At 46.1% G+C, this 17,120-nt stretch overlaps 1 protein-coding gene across 3 annotated transcripts in view; it reads left to right on the top strand.

The window, feature by feature from the left end:
- ACTR8 (actin related protein 8) overlaps positions 1–17,120 on the top strand; it is a 520,692-nt gene that overhangs the window by 116,532 nt on the left and 387,040 nt on the right. For all 3 annotated transcript variants that reach the window (XM_069643635.1, XM_069643636.1, XM_069643634.1), the window contains exons 2-4: positions 7,145–7,315; positions 8,099–8,209; positions 10,243–10,347. In XM_069643635.1, the coding sequence (XP_069499736.1) occupies positions 7,145–7,315; positions 8,099–8,209; positions 10,243–10,347 (387 nt within the window). The remainder of the gene's footprint in view (positions 1–7,144; positions 7,316–8,098; positions 8,210–10,242; positions 10,348–17,120) is intronic.

Here is a 17,120-nt window from a genome sequence, read left to right as displayed (position 1 = left end):
TTCACACTTTTACTCAGCATTACTGCATTGACACCCATTCCAAGGCAGATACACAAGTGGGACAAGCGGTTCTAAGACACTTATTTTCTCATGACCCTTCTCACATCCCACCTCCTTCTTCAGGTACTGCTTGCTAATCTATGCACAGCATGTGATTATTACTCACCGTAATCGTATTTCTGATGCTTGTATCTGCTTAGATTCACATGCGACCCACCCTTCCTCCCCTCTGAGAGAAGGCGCATGATTGCTTGTAGTCTTACCTTTCTGTCTATCTGCTTGGATTATCTGTACTCGCGCTACTCCTCATGCTACCTCATGTCAGAAAAAATACAATCTGAGGATCCTAGACGCGTGAGGGATCTTGGGTACAGTGGACGTCACACTAGGGATAGTATTACTGGCACGCCCTGGGTCGACGCCCATTTTCGAGTTTTGAAAAAAACAAACTGTAATACACCGCAGCTTCCACTAGATGTCGGCCTATGCACAGCATGTGAATCTAAGCAGATACAAGCATTAGAAATACGATTACGGTGAGTAATGTATTATATATATATATATGTATGTATGTATGTGTGTATATATATATATATATGTATATATATGTATGTATGTGTATATGTATGTATATGTATGTATGTGTATATGTGTGTATATATATATATATATATATATATATATATATATATATAGAGAGGAAGAAAACCGCACTCCAAGCGAGGTCGACAAGTCCCAAAAAAATAACACCAATCTCGATTCTGTGACAGAGCGAGTTTAATATGTGGCATAAAAATATACAAAAAGCAAAAACACACAGCAAAGCATAACAGGGCACCAGGGCAGTGTCCCGAATGACGCATTTGGCGCTCCTCCGAGCGCGCACGCTAGGGAGATGAAAAAACAAACCCAGTACATAACGCCAATTAGTCCTCCTTCCATGTTTCCTGATTCCACAATCTACCTGCATTGTCACTGAAGCAGGGCGGCCATATTGGAATGTAGCAGTATCCTACATAAGCCATGTATAAAATATATTAGGAGAGCCAACATGATGCTAAATACGGTCAAATACAGCATGAAACATGCATCCTAAACATTAGACTGCAAGGGGCGCATGCAATCCATAACTGTAGTATAAGGTGCAAGTACATTCCTATGACACTATATGAACAAAATACACAGAGATGCAACAAATAACTGAAGAATAAAGTGCAAGTGAATATCTTAACAGTATAGCAGCATGGTAACATTCACTGGATAATGTTGAATGGAGAGACTACAAAATCCCTCGTCATAAAAGCATGTTCAGTGTAAAAGCTATACAAGGCAAATCGTAAAGCATCATGCAGTCATCACCCAAAATAACAGAATATAAGGCATTTCTTACGTAAGCATATCAACAAGGTACATAAAAGTGCAGGCAAATGGCTAAAAAGTATACAATACAAGTGCAAATCAGGCTCCACATGGTAATCATGGTAACAATACATTCAGAAGAAAGGTAGAAAGCAAGCACAGAAGAATACTGCCTCATGGAAAATCTCTGCAAACAGTTACCAACAGTTGGTAATGGCACCCCTTGACATAGAAGCATAGTACAGGCAAAACCTAATAAATGCATATAAAATGCGAATGGTGGAACTTTCGTAGGAACATCGGCACAGAGCCACAGTATAAAGTGCAAGTGCATTAGACTGTGCAAATGTCAACCTAAAAGCATAAAGTGCAAAGGCAGCAAAGACCAGTGTCCTCACAAAAAAATATCTATATCCAGCATTAGAAAACTACTGGCTCAGGAGTAAGTAAAAATCATGCATACCCCAAGATCTTAATGGACCAGCATAGGTTAGAAGACCAGATGCCCACATAGAAAGGAGCCACAGAAAAGAGACAAGCCTGCAGAGAAATTAGATTTAGACGAAGATAAGAACCAAGAGATGGTAGAAAAGGCAATATCAAAAGGCAAAAGTAATAATACAAATATTATAGTATATTAACAGACACACGTCTCCCTAATGCAGCAAGAAGGCACGACAGCCAAGATAAACCAACCAGAAAATAAAGTTGAAAAGCAAAAATAATGCAACTAAAACAAATAAAGCGGCTCCAGGCCAAGACAAAAAATCTAATAGATTATCAAGAAAGGCAGTATTCAAAAACAAAAAACCAGGATCAAACATAGCAGCACATTATTCAGAAAAGTAAAGTAGGAACATGTAGACAGGCAAAAGAATCAACTTACTACAAAGGTATACATCTCTTCATCCAAATTGTGATCGTTGGGATATTTAGTGTCAAAATCCAGAATGAACCTGGTTTCCAGTTGTCTCAATCTTCGAATATAATCACCACCTCTTGGGTCGATCGGCACATGGGTCACAGCAATGAATGTAAGCAGATGGACATCGCTATTATGTTCCTGCCTGAAATGTTTCCCCATGGGGTACGTGGGGTCAGAGTTCTTAATCGCTCTAAGATGCTGCAAAATGCGGAGTTTAAGTATACATGTGGTGGATCCCACATACCATTTCCGGCAAGGTCATACAAGGACGTACACTACAAAAGGTGTGTCACAGTTGATAAAATGTTTTAACCAAACTACTGTGCCCGTGATGTGATGTATAAAAGATTTACAGGTGGTGGCATGGGGACAGGGTTTGCATTTTTGACATTTCGCAAAGCCTTTGGGTATGCCAGGTAACCAATTGGTCATTGTGGAATTTTTTTGGACGGGGACTGACAAACTGGAAACCAGTCTATCCTTTAGTGAAGGTGCCTGTTTGAAAGTTAAGGTGGGACATTTAGGTAGTAATGGGCCAAGATCTTTATCCAATCTGAGGATATGCCAATGTTTCATTACAATCTTGCGAACATCATGAGAAGAGTTATTGAATGTCACAATCAGGCGAGGATCGTCCTGGTCATTCTTTTTCTTCCTGCTGATGGAACCATGTAATATCGATTCCCTTGAGAGTGTCCGTGCTTTGGAGAAGGCCATTTCAATAATCTTTTTGTGATACCCCTGTTGTAGAAAATCTATGGCAGCCAAACTGCAACAACGATCGAACTCGTGGATATCTGTGCAGTTGCGCCAAAAACGAATACATTCGCCATACGGGATACTATTCTTGCACGAAAGCGGGTGACAACTCGTGGCATGCAAGGGAAGGCCTGTATTGGTGGATTTTTTATGCAGGGAGGTTTAAATGCCCAGATTGTCAAGTTTCACATTAACATCAAAGTATACAATCTCAGAAGAGATGTGACATTCGGTGAACCTCAGGTTTACAGCATTGTTATTAATATTGTCCACAAAAGAGCCCCACTCATTTTCAGTTTCTTTCCAGATTATAAAAACATCGATGTACCACCACCAACCAATAACTTGTGTGGGAAAATTAAGAAGAAGCAATTCAGACAAAAAAGTAGACTCCCACCACCCCATAGTTAAATTGGCGCATGAGGGAGCAAAGGTACTGCCCATAGCAGTACCTCGAACCTGATGATAAAAGGAACCCTCGAAAAGAAAAACATTGTTGGTGAGACAAAACAGAAGTATATCCAAAATCATACTATTATGCCCCAGAAAATTCAAAGAACGAGTGTCCAAAAAGTGCTTGCAGGCAGTTAACCCAGTCGTATGATCAATGAATGTATAAAGAGACACGACATCAAGAGTAGCTAATATTAGACCCCCACTCCCACAGTATGTCAGAAACATGGCTCAGAAAATCCTTGGTATCGCGTAGATACAAGGGAGATCTGACACCAATGGAAACAGAGTTTCATCAATAAACTGAGCCATATATTCCAGGAGAGAGCCACAAAGGGTTACAATAGGTCTGCCAGGCGGGTTGGTCAAGGACTTGAGTCTTAGGCAAAAAATATATAGTGGGAATGGTGTGACTAGCAGGAACTAGAAACTTTGCCAACTCATCCTCAATAAGCCCTTTCTCAGCCCACTATAGAAATATTTTGTGTAAAAAAGAAAATGGAGTATTGCTCTAGCCTTATTTCCTCTATTCTAAATGGAATCCGACCAATACCATTTTACAAAGTAAAGTGACCCTCTGTGAAATTACATTATATGGCCACCTACTTCACGCAGTATTCAGGTTTGTGCCTGTTGTGTGCATGTCTAATAAAACCTCCAACTTGTCATCTCCCAGCATTGCACTTCTTAAGCGACATGTCACAGATCTTTACGGTGTCTGCACATCGAACATTAATCGCTTCCTGGTTTAAATGCTCTTCTCAAACACATCCAGTGTTAAAATGAAAATTGGCAGACTCTAGCATGATTGAGCCCCTCCCAAGCCCCCATGCCTCACTGTTTCATGTATATGCTTAAATGCAAACTGAAAAAAGACACATCGGAGGAGTGGTCTTCTGAGCCCAGAATTGTGTCTGAGCATTGGGAATAGCTAAATCTGCTCCCGTCCTCTTTTCCGGCATGCTTCCGGGTTTATCAATGGAAGTGCAGTGTTGTATGGTGGCTCAGGCACAGCTTATGGTTCCCTGGAACCAAGATCTGGAGAGACCATTTTTGGGATTCTGATTATGGGAAGTGAGATCTTACAGGGAGAACAGATCCCACAGATCATACCACCATATTAAGAGTAAGATAACTTCGCATCAGAGTGGGAGTAGACTAACAGAGAATACAGCTGCTACATGTTTAATGAGATCCCTCCCATAAAAGAACACCCATCCACCCTAGGAGAGCTGGGCCCCTTATAGTGGACCAGACTATGCCCTGAGAGAAGGACACCACTGCCAAGCAATGTGACTGCCCATAGGGCAGATCTTAGAAAGCTAAACCCCTTCCAATGAGAGAGATTGGGCCAAGAGAGTGAGATCTCAAGTAGAGAGCAAGCAAGCACCTCAATGCTCTTGGAATACTACTAGGTTGATTTTGTGCAGTTTAAGATCATATCAACAAAACATTACTGCAAGAAAGCAAAAATCGTTCTAGAGGATTAAACCCTCCCCTCTTGACCCAATCTGCCTCTAGCGAGTGAGACCACTTCGACTTCTTACAGACCAAAAAAGCCCAGAAGGCAATATATATAGCCACTTCTTAATACCAAACGGTATCCCGAGACTACATGTGGATTCACTTTACAGCAGCCATTTGTGGACTGCACAGAAGTAGCCAGGCCTTCATAAACCTGTCTAGGGGCACTATTCTGCACCTATTGTCCCATGGTAGACTAATTGGTGAAAAATCACAAAGGCGTGCCATGCGAAGTCTGTATGGGAAGCATTCTGTGTGTAGGCTGGTTCTTTCCTTGACACCTTCGCGAATATCGATCTTAGAAGGGCCCAATGTGCAGAAATTCACGGATTACTTACCAGTAATTGTCATTACTATTAGTCCGACTCTTCCTTGTCCAATATTTGTGATGTCACCTACACCTTTCGAAGATTCTACTCTTTTTGATTTCTTCACTTACTGACCTGCATCTCCCTCCTGGAGGTGTAACCACCTCTTTGCCCCGACACACATCAGTTCATTTTTACTTGTTGGCCCCTTTCAATTCAGTAGGGCAGGAGAGATGGGGTGCAAGTAGTGTGACAAGGAAGAGTCAAACTAGAAATAATGAAGCTTTCTGGTAAGTAATTCCTTTGTTACTCCACATCCCTCTTCCTTGTCCCGGTACTTGTGAGCTATTTTCAAGCACGTGGCATTTATTTTGTCATGATTTTGATTTTCACCTATGTATTTATCTAGAGGAAAGGATATTAACAAGTTATGGTTTTCCTTCTCTACGTTTTAATCTTTTGATGGCGCGCTTGTTCGCTTATCGCTTTTGGTATGTATACTAATATTGAATGCATCATGTTGATCATTTCACTTGCTGGTTATTCATTTATTCCGATTTGTAATGTGTTTGACTACAATTTCCACTGTAGAGACATTAAGTGCTCAGCTCTGAAGAAGGAGTTTATCTCTGAAATGCATTGGCAATTTAGTCTTAATTGATGAGGAGGCCATATGCATCTCTTCTTTAACCATTAAATCTATTTTTTGAAGCAAAATCTGTTTTGGAACTATCAAACTTCATCTTGATTGTTCACATACTGAATGAGATTGTGTTAATTTCTTTGCAACCGCATACCCCAAACTACAGTAGCATCTCCCAGATGAGAGCAGTGTGAGAGTGTGTGGTATAACCGTGTGATTCCACTCAGTTTTATTCATTCATCTGCCTACGATGCAGTCAGTGCCTTAGTCGATTTTTCGTGAACCATAGGAAGAGAAATCCATACTGGTGACTCAGACGCAATGGAGATGGTACCCCTAAGCCAACGGCTAACCAAGGGTAATGTGGTCTTCCGACTCAGATGGGCATCATCGAAAGTCACAAAGACTATGGAAGTCTCAAGGCACTGGATCGCTCCAATCTGTTCCCTAGCTCTGCTTACTCTGCCGGACCATGGGTTGTCAGTGAGGCCCCTTCCATAATCTGAACTGGTGAGTGGTTGGTCCATATACATTAGTTATAGTTTATTGTTTTGTATAGCGCGGCCTCGCCCTGGGGCATCTGGGCGCTTGGCAAAGTTTCATGGTTACAGATGATATACGCATATACATAGCATTACAGAATGATATATACATATATCTAATTATTATTATGGTATTAAGCTTTTGTTATTATGTTTCATGGGATGACACATCTGTTGAGTAGGTATGTTACTCATACATCTATTGGGTTGCTTGCTGTCCGAGTGGTTGGACTGGACTTATCCAGTGTTGTAAGTCTGTGGTTGTTAATACCCTTCCTCCTTTCAAAACAATTTCTGTTATCGCATCACGGCATTGCCCCTTGATCTTGATTGTGGGACCCATGTGTTAAGGAATTTGGGGCCCTTTTCCCAAAAAGCCTTTGTGAGTGGTTCATATGACCTTCAATTCCATTCCTTCTTCTACCTGTTACATGTCGTTGGTCTTTGTGATGGGCTGCTTGAGATTGAAGCCGTGTTTGGCTACCTTGGAGATTACATTTCAAAATCTATCAATCATTTTGATTCATGTTTTGGCAATACCCACTTGTTATACATGTTTGTAACTCTAGCTTTTGTTTATGATTGTAATATCTCCTTTTCTCATGTGTAACTACTTTCTTTATTCTTACAGCAAATACAGAGCAACTTCATCATTGTAATCCACCCGGGATCAACAACTCTGAGGATTGGAAGAGCAACAGATACACTTCCTGTAAATATTCCTCATGTTATTGCAAGGAGACACAAGCAACAAGGGCAGCCCACCTACAGAGACAAATGGCTGCTAAGGGATGGATTAAATGTATGTACATGAAATTGAAAAGCTAGAAATATGCGCAATGTACTCTAAACTGCACAGAGTCACCCTCCAGTGACTGACCAAACTCTTCCATTCACAAGGGTTTATGATGGGACGGATCATGTTATTTGCCCTTATTTTTGTGCATAACGTCTGGGACATCCATAAGTCTGTGTTAACTAGAAATATATCTGATACAAGAGTGACACTTCCTTTTTTAGAACCCTAACCCTTATTGCAACGGAGGCAGTTCAAAGTTTTCCATTGATGTTATCATTTTGTGTTCTGATGAAACATACATTGCTTTCTTTTGCTTTAAAGCTTTCTTTGGCCTTCACTTTCATAAAGCTCGATTGTGGAAATTTCAGTTCCATTTCTTTGCTTAGTAACATACCCTTTGTCCTCATCACTGTTTGATTTGTCCTTTGAGGTGCTTGTGACCATGCATGTCTGTGTACAACACATGTCCAATTTGCTCTTCTGCCACTACACCCCCTTCACACAGACCCACATCGGGTTGTGTTAATGTTGTCTCCTTCAGTCAGCGCGCAGTGTGGGCATTTCTACATCCACTTCTTAAAGCATGCTTATACTTTCTTGCCATGTTTGCTCTCTTTATTCCTCTTCGTTGTACAACCCCTATAGCAACACTGGCATCTCCAGCTACATGATAGCCAATCAAAATTTCCTGTGTGAATGTGCTTACTCAATGCCACAGTGGCATTGGGTAAAGTTTGTGTGGATTGACCATATGTTCTAAAATTAATTTAGCTATTTGTTTTGCAGAAACCGGAGAGTAATGAACAAAGACAAAATGGCCTTAAAATGGTGGATCAAGCAATCTGGTCTAAAAAAATGTCAAATGGCACAAGGCGAATCCCAGTGTCACCTGACCAGGTAGAGCACTAGTACAACAATGATACCATTTTGTGTTTTTGTCACTTAAGATTTTGAAAAACAAAATAGAAAAAAATGACTGCACCCCGGTAAAGTTAAACTAAATAACAGCTGCAAATAAGTGTACTCCCCAGCACATCTTTAGGGGGATAGAATTTCCCTAGGATCCAAATCGGTTGCTTTAAATGCACTCCTACCCTGGGAATCCAATGCTCTTCCAGGGAAGAACAACCCCCCCCCCCACCAACCCCAAAAAAGGCTTGCTGTGGCAGGAGTACTTCAGAGTAAGGCCCTCTGGCCACAAATGTCAAGTCAAAAACCCAGAGAAGCCAGCAAAAAGTTTAGGGCACCCCCAAAAAATGGAATTCTATGCCATCATGGAATATATTTTGCAACCATTTTGGTCTACTGCATGTCTATGCAAATCTTGACCTCTCCCTCTGTCCTCATTCTTCTCGACCTCTCTTTCTTTCAATACGGTAAACCACAACATCCTGATCACCCGTCTCTGTGATACCCTGGGCATCACAGATCAGGCCCTGGCATGGCTCCACCTCCTTTCTCTCTGACCGACCGGCCCTCCCAGGTGGAACTTGGATCCTTTCTCTCCCCTATCACTCTCTCTACTTGTGGTGTCCCACAGGGATCTAACCTATCCCCCTGGTTCTTCAATATCTACATGGCCCCCTTGGCCCACAGGATCTCTACCTTTACCACTAACTTTCAGTGTTATGCAGATGACACGCAGCTAAGGCTACCCTCAGCCGCTTGGCCCACAGGTTCTCTACCTTTACCACTAACTTACAGTGTTATGCGGATGACACGCAGCTAAGGCTACCCTCAGCCGCTGCTGCCTCCTCCCCCTCGCTCATCCCTGACTGTCTATCCGCAAATTCAGTCTTGGTGTGCTGCTAACGATCTCTGCCTGAATGCCAGTAAGACAGAGATTGTCCTCATTGAGACCCCGCTCCCGCTATCTCACTTTCACAATGGCCAGTCTCCTTAGGCCCTGCGCCCCCGCCTACCAATGAGGCAAAAAATCTAGGTAATGTTCGACTCTCTCCTTCTCTTCTCACATCTCAGACCTCTCCAAAAAGTTCCACTACCAACTGCACCTCCTCAGAGGTATTCTACCTTTTCTCACTTTCCCCCAGAGGCTCACCACCTCGAGAGCTCTGGTTCTCTCTAGGCTGGAATGTTGCAACAGCCTCTTTCTCAATATTCATACTTCTACTCTCCGTCCTCTACAAATAATCCAGAACAAAACCGCAAGACTTATACTTGGCCTCAAACCCAGGGACCGCATCTCTCCAGCGCTGAAATCCCTCCACTGGCTCCATGTGGCTGCAAGGATCAAGTTCAAGACCATCTGCATAGGCTTTCTGGGGCCGGGGCCCGATCCATCTACAGGGCTCTCTTCCTAAATACTCTCCCTCTATAGTCCTTCGCTTGTTCTCCTCCAACTCTCTGCGGGTGAGCTGCTTTCACAAACAGAGATTTGGGAGTAGTTCATTATCCTCTGCAGGTGCCTCCATCTGGACACCCTCCCTGCCTCTCTCCGTCTTGAGCCGGAGGACCTTAAGTTCTGTAAACACCCAAGACCTTCCTCTTCTCTTCCTCATTCTCTCTCCCTCTACCCTGCTAACCTCTGTTCTTTTTCACACCACCTTCCTTCCTCCTTTCTCCTCCCTAACACTGTTCATTTGGAAACTTCAAGGCCTAAGAAAGATTACTGTACGCTCTTGTTCCCTTCCCGCCTTGAAGTGCTTTGAAGCATTCCACCTGTGTATACGCTCTGTATAAATAATTACAATTAAAGGGGTGTTTGAAATCCCATGGTATTGCCTTCACCATTTCGATAGTCCTGACACCACTATACTAAAAAATACATTGCCATTGAATAAATTAACATATGATCTGTTTTGTTGAGGGATTAAAGCAAGTTCATGTGTGCTCATTCATATAACCCCACCCCTCTGTACCATTCTGCTGATGTTTGTTAAGCCGTTCATTAAAATTACTTGGTATTGCAGGCACGAGCATACAATAAACAGATGCGTCCTGCAATTTTAGATCACAGCTGTGGCATGAAATGGACCAGCACCAGCCATCACCCACCATTTCTAGTAGGAGAAGAAGTAAGTACTCCTTTTAATACTGGAATCTCTACACTTGTTGCAATACCTGATAGATTGGCTTATTTACCAGACCTAATTTAGTAAAGAGCAGACCTACTATGTCTTTGCATTATAGCGCACATGTCATGGTCTTCATGTGAGTTGCCTGTTCTTGAAGGCACCTTACTTTGGCAACACGCAGTTATATTATTTTCTATACTTACAAAATATCTGGGAGAGGGTGGCAACCTGACCATATGCGTGTACCTGTATTTTTTAGGAGATTGTTCTTCTTGGTCCCCGATTTTAAGTCATGGCAGCGAAGGATCTTTTAACACCATTGTAGACAGGTCAATCTAACTATGGAGCCCCATGTGAAAGGGCAAAGATTCGTTGCTGCTAACTTCCAAGTCATGTGTCCCATTTCCCTTCACCAAAAAAGAAATAACGCTTTTGGAGTGATCCAAAGGTATAACTGATGATAACTGATGGAGGAGTTGGTTCGGGGGGGGGGGGGTTCGAAAGATCCTCTATTCTAATGCTAAACAATGATTGGGGCATTTTTTATCGGAATCTGATGAAATCGCCCTTGTAGGTGTTTAGAAGCTTACCGCTCATGTTGGTGGCTCTCCGTATCCAGTAGTTTGTACAGTCCATTTCTCTTTCATTAGTTTTGGCTATTAGGTGGTGCTGAAAGTTGCTACCTATAAAGCTGAAACTATTGTTATTAACATAAGAGTTTAAAATAAGGGCTTTGAATGTAGGTTGGTAATGCTTTTCAATGCAGAAGAGATACGAGTATGGATTTATGTAGTTTGGCTATGTGTCCTACCCATTTGACGCCCGTTGCTAAGTGAAATCTATTGGACTTTCCTCCCATTCCCACCCATTTTTCATCCAACCACACCTCTTGTTGCACTCTTTGGCTGAATTTGTACTGTGTGGTGAATTTGTCAGCCATTTTACCTTCCAAAATGGTGGCCGCCGTGGTTTCATGTTGTTAAAAAGTGATTTGCCTTGATAGATGCTTTAAAAAATATTTTACTGATTCTTTTCAGTTCTTTCTCATATTGTGATGTATTTGGTATTGCAAATAAACAAGTTACTGTTAGTTACATTTGGTTTTAAAATGGCTATGAAAATGTCCACGGCCTTACTTATGTGTGTTTGGTCTAGCGTTTTCTGATGGAAGCAGTACCTGATTGGATGTGCAGTATGCTAGTGATGAGATTAGCTCTGGAGTACGAGTTTGTTTCCCCCAAGAAAGCCATGATACATTTTATTTCAGCATTGGAAAAGAAACATAAGACTGTTTATTGTGTATTTATTTAGAAAATGTGCACTTGTAAGGCCAGCCCATCTTGCAATGCAAACTGTTACCACATCCAAGATACCTTCGTGTAAAGTAAAAAAGAAGTTGGCATCTGGAAATAAAACATAGAGCGCAGCACGTGTGCCGCTTTGCAGGAGACGGGATCACTTCACTGCAAACCGAATTACTTGTAACACCGGCATACTTCCTACGTGTGCTGCAGCACCACACACCGCTTTTTTGGAATATACAAGTACATGAGGCATTTCCTTGTCTCACTGTTGGCTTTAAGTTTGTTTCAACCAGAGTGTTTATATGGGCTAATTAGGCTTGGCGGCATCTGCTGCGGGATGTATTTGAGTACCCTGTGGAAGCACAGTGACAAGTATATTAAAGGTGTGTTGATTAATAACATCAGTACTGTTTTTTGTTTTTATCAATGCTGGTAAATGCAATTTGGATAAATATATATTTTTTTAAAGTATCGTTTTTTTCAAATACATTTTTATTAAAAAAAAGAACATGACCCCAAAGAAGCAGAACAGACTTGGTAACAAACGGTTAATGCCGCTGTTTACCTTCCACCTATACAAAAAAATACAAAAATGCACTAGCATGCAGTAGCAGCAAAGAAGAGTGGAGACCTGGCGCACTGTTCCTAGATGGCGGGAGCGTTGGTGAACTTTACTTCGGCTTATTTGAAGTAAGGGTTTGGACCAGTGAAGACGTAGGAGGCAGCGCTTGTACTGGCGCTGCCTCTTTGTCTCGCATTTGTGCGAGGAAGTAGATCGGAGGTGCGGTTTTGTGCATAAGACGATAAGTACATGGTACGAACACAGATTAATGCCAAGTCTGCTCCCCAGAAATGCCTGTTTGCATAACCCGTGCTTCTGTCCATTTGGACCCATAATACTGTACATGCTCATTCTTCCGTTCCACCAGTAAAGTGCAGAATGAGCCTTGTCATGTTTTTGGCATAAAAAGGCCACCGATTTATTTTCACAACATCATAAAACCACACTGCACACATTAGTGAAAATAGCTCTGAAGATGCGGCGACTGCTCCATCTCCAACAACCTGCTTCCCCCTTTCTTTCCACAAAGTCCACCATAGGCACAACTCTCCCAACCCCTCGTGTCTAAGCCTCGCCTGCCCTTGCAGGTGTTCCTGGGCAGGGAGAACGCCGTTTCTTTGGGGAAAGCTGGGCCCTTATTGTTACCACCAGACGCCCCTGCCACTAGGCTCCCTAGAGGCGCTGGTCTGAGAAGAGCGAAGACCCTCCGGCTTTCTCCTGGCTCATTCGGAGTCTCTCTCTTGTGCTTGGTCGCCCAAACACTGCCACGCCAGAGGTGGGTTACCGTCTACTGTGGCTCCCCCTTTCCTCATTTTACATTTCCAGGAGTTTTGTGCAGATATTCCAATAAAAGAGATCCATCCCCATTGCCGACAAATGTACGCCATCCTTCAGATAATATTCCGGGGATTTCAAGTTAATCAGACCGTGCCTGATCTGTGAAAAACCTCTGCCCCTGCAAAATTTTGACATTGCACAATTCAATTTTCTTCTAGTTTATTCCACCGCTGAATGGCTCTCTGCGCCCCTCCACTCTTGTCTCGGAATGATTTCTGACCAGATGATTTCCGTCCCTCCCAATTGTGCTGCCAGCTCCTGTAACAAGAACATCATCTCCCTCATCAAATCTCCCCTCCCCAGGCTCGTCAAATCATTACCCCCCATATGTATGACCAAGACGTCCGGTTTTTGCTGCTTACCCAGCAAATGGCGAACGTGCCCTGCAACTGAGCCCATTTCGTCCCAGACACCCTGTGCCACCGTATCCTGAATTCACCGGCCGTCAACTCCTCATTTTCCGCCGTCCAGCTCGCCCCAGCCCTTGACACAAAGGATTGTCCTATTCTCCAGCATGGGGTCTGGCATGGATTCACATGCTCATGAATATTCCCCGTCGTCAGGCTGGGAATCCTCGGTAAAGAAAAAATCAGTATCAGTTTCATTCTGATCTGTCTTTCGTAGTAGTAACCAATCACTGATCTCTGCGTCATACTGACCACAGCCAATGACTGCCCTCTACCTAAGCCCCGTCTCTGGCAGCCATCTTCAGATTTTTACCGCACGTTCAAGTGTTGGGATCCTCGTGCTATTGCTCTCGAGGGTTAGTGCTTTTTTCGCGCTTTTTCATAGGAAATTTTTCTCTTTTTCGGTCAAAAGAGCCTCAAGCTCCACCATTTCTTCATCCGATCAACGGGGACCCGTGTCAGATTCTTCTACGCCCCTCAAGGGTGAAGATTTCGTCGAGCCACGCTTTTGGAGGATTCCAGAAGTTTCTCGGGCCCATCTCGGACATGGCCCAGGAGAAGGGAAGCTCGACGCCCGGAAAGCTGTTCAGGGTCTGCCCTGGATGCCAGCTTCAGAATGTCTTTAAGGAGGACGAACACTCTCTTTGCCTTTACTGCCTACATGAGGACAAGACGCACGTGGAGAAGGACTGTGCGTTTTGCGGCAATATGTCGGAGCGGACCATGAAGGACCGCCATCAACGTCTCGCCAACTGGCTGGAAGGAAAGGGCCCGTCAGGCGAGAAGAAGAAGAAGAAGTCTGAGCGGTCTTCTAAGACCTTTGAGGGCGCCCCGGCGACGGGGTCCAACAGAAGGCCAAGCACCGCGAGTTCGCTGGCACCGGGAGTGCCGAACGGTCGGGCTCTGCGGGAGCCAGGCAGGGCGCATCCTCCCCGGCACCATCAACCACGAGCCAACGCTCTGGCTCGGGTAAGAGGAAGGCCGAGCACCCGGCGAAGCTCCTGGAGAGACCCCGGTCAAGCTTTAAGGCCCCATCGGTGGGGGAGCGAGGCGGTGACCCTCCCCCCAAGGAGAAGGCGGTGAGCGCACCTAAGGTGGTGAAAGCCTTGATCCATCCGGCCAAGGCCTTTATCGAGACAGTCGTGGCGGCCCTGGCTCAGCCTGTGGAGGCTACATCAGTGGTGGCGACCTCAGGGCCCAGAGTCTCCCTGCCACAGCGGAGGGAGTCCTCTTTCATGCCCATCGACAGGACCCCCGTGAAACCTCCGATGGAGAAGAAAAAGGGGGGGCAGGAGGTCGTCGTGGATTCGGCCTCAACCTCTGAGGAGGAGCTGATCGAAGTCTTAAGCCACGGCGTTGGTGTGGAAGACCACCAGCCCGTCGGGAGGGACCCGGACGTAGGAGACGACGAGAATGTCGAGGGTGCCGACGGGGCTCCTGACCGCCCGTCGGACTCCCCTCAACCAGTGCCGCAAGACAACTCGGCGGCCATTTTGTTGGCTATACAGTCCTTATGCTCGGAGATAAGGACGAGACTGCCGTTACCACCAACGGAGGAACCGCTCCCGACGGGGGACCCGGAGCCAGGCCCTTCTGGGAGCCCTCCCCCTAAGAGAAGAAGGATTCATCCTCCACCTCCTTTTCAGCCATCGTGCCCTGTTCAGCCCTCCGCCCCGTCCACGACACGTGGGGATGATAAGGGGACTGACACAGCCGCGACGGGTACAGACGACGAGGTTTACGACGAGGATCTCCCATCTTCACCTCCCACCCAGGCTTCCCCGCCCGACGAGATTGGATCGTTTCACTCCATGATCGCCAGGGCATCCAAGCTTTTCCAGCTCTGCCCGGAAGAGAAGAAGGAAGGTTTCCTTTTTCAACAGCGCGAGGCCAAGAGGAAGACGGTCCTCGCTGTACCTCTACTAGACGATATTTGGGATGAGGGCCTCGCCCTCCTCAAGAACCCATCCACGACGCCGGCTAGAAGGGATCGGTACGAGAAGAAGTACCGGGTCCCGGACGCGGCCCCCTTGTGCCTTTGGGCACAGCCGATCCCGGACTTGGTCGTTTCCGCGGCGGCCAGGAAGAAAGCGGGGGGGAGGGCGTGGCCTCTACATCGACCTCCCCGCCGGACGGCGAGGGAAAGAAATTGGACACTATGGGACGCAGAGTCATCTCGTCGGCAGCAACGACGATTAAGGCGGCCAACGTCTTGGCTATCGTAGCCCGCTACGACAGGGAGTTGTGGTACAAACTGGCCCCCCTGCTGGACTTCCTACCAGACGACAAGAGGGCGGAAGCCCTAGAGATCTTGCAGGAAGGAGAGGTGCGTCGGACCACGCCATTACGATTGCGACGGACATCGCTGACACTGGATTTCGCCAGTTGGGCAACGGGGTCTGCCTTAGGCGGCGTGGATGGCTCAAGGCTACTGACTTCCATCAGGACGTGCAGACCAGAGTCTTGGACATGCCGTTCGACGGAAACAACCTGTTTGGGAAAACAGTGGACGATTCCCTTCAAGCCATCAAAGCGGACACGGAGACGGCCCTGGCTCTTGGGGTTCTCCAGCAGCGGCGGCCGCCCTTTCGGAGCGGCGGAGGCAAACAGGGTGCCTCCAAAGGTTCCAGCGGCGGATTTTCCACCTACCGTCAAGCGGCCCGTTCGTCGTCACAGGAAGCTTACAGGGGACGAGGCAAGTCAGGCAGACCTCGCCGTCGTCGCCAAGGAGGTCAAGGCGGCAAAGCCTCGTCGAAGCAGGACTGAACCGGCCGTGGGGTCGGGCCCCCACCGAAGCACCCCGGTGGGAGGCCGGCTGGCGAGCTTAGTCAGCGTGTGGGAGTCCATCTCCACCGACCGTTGGGTGCTGGACGCCCTAGCTCAGGGTCACGCTCTCGAGTTTCTAAAGAAGTGCCCGCGCGTTCCCCCTGTGGCCCGGAAAGAACATCACGTCCCTCAACTTCTCTTGGAGGTAAAGGCGATGCTCAAGAAGGGCGCCATCGAGCTCGTCCCAAAGAGGCTCGGGGCTCCGGAGCTTACTCAAGATACTTCCTCGTGAAGAAGACGGGAGGATGGCGTCCCATCCTGGACCTGCGATGACTGAACAAATTCATCAAGGCACAGAAGTTCCGGTTGGTCACCCTCCAACACGTCCTGGGTCAACTGGAGGAGGGCGATTTCCTGTTGTCGTTGGATTTGGAGGATGCCTACTTCCATATTCCCATCCTAAAGGGACACCGAAAGTTTCTCAGGTTCGTGGTCTGAGGGCGTCACTACCAGTTCAGAGCCCTTCCCTTCGGATTGAGGTCGCCACCCGGGGTGTTCACCAAGTGCCTCGCACCGGTGGCGGCGCAGCTGCGCCGAGAGGGGATCCACGTCTACCCCTACCTGGACGAATGGCTCATCCGAGCAAAGACGAAGGAGCTTGCCGTGGAGCACACAGCAAGGACCGTCCAACTACTCACAGACCTGGGATTCTCCATAAACTACGCCGAGTCCCACCTGGTGCCCGCACAAGACGCACTGTTTCTGGGAGCGAAGCTCGACACAGTGTCGCTTCTGGCCTCTCCGTCGGAGGAAAGGATGAGGGCCATTTTGGGCAAGGTGCAGCGGATGCCGGTTGCGGTCGCGGCCAGGGTGAGGTCCATCAAGTCCCTCCTCGGA

Source organism: Ambystoma mexicanum, chromosome 2p (assembly GCF_040938575.1).
Source record: "Ambystoma mexicanum isolate Mex_15411 chromosome 2p, UKY_AmexF1_1, whole genome shotgun sequence".
Classification (NCBI taxonomy): domain Eukaryota; kingdom Metazoa; phylum Chordata; class Amphibia; order Caudata; family Ambystomatidae; genus Ambystoma; species Ambystoma mexicanum.
Note: the sequence above shows the minus strand (reverse complement) of the source record. Positions and strands in the feature narration are given on the sequence as shown.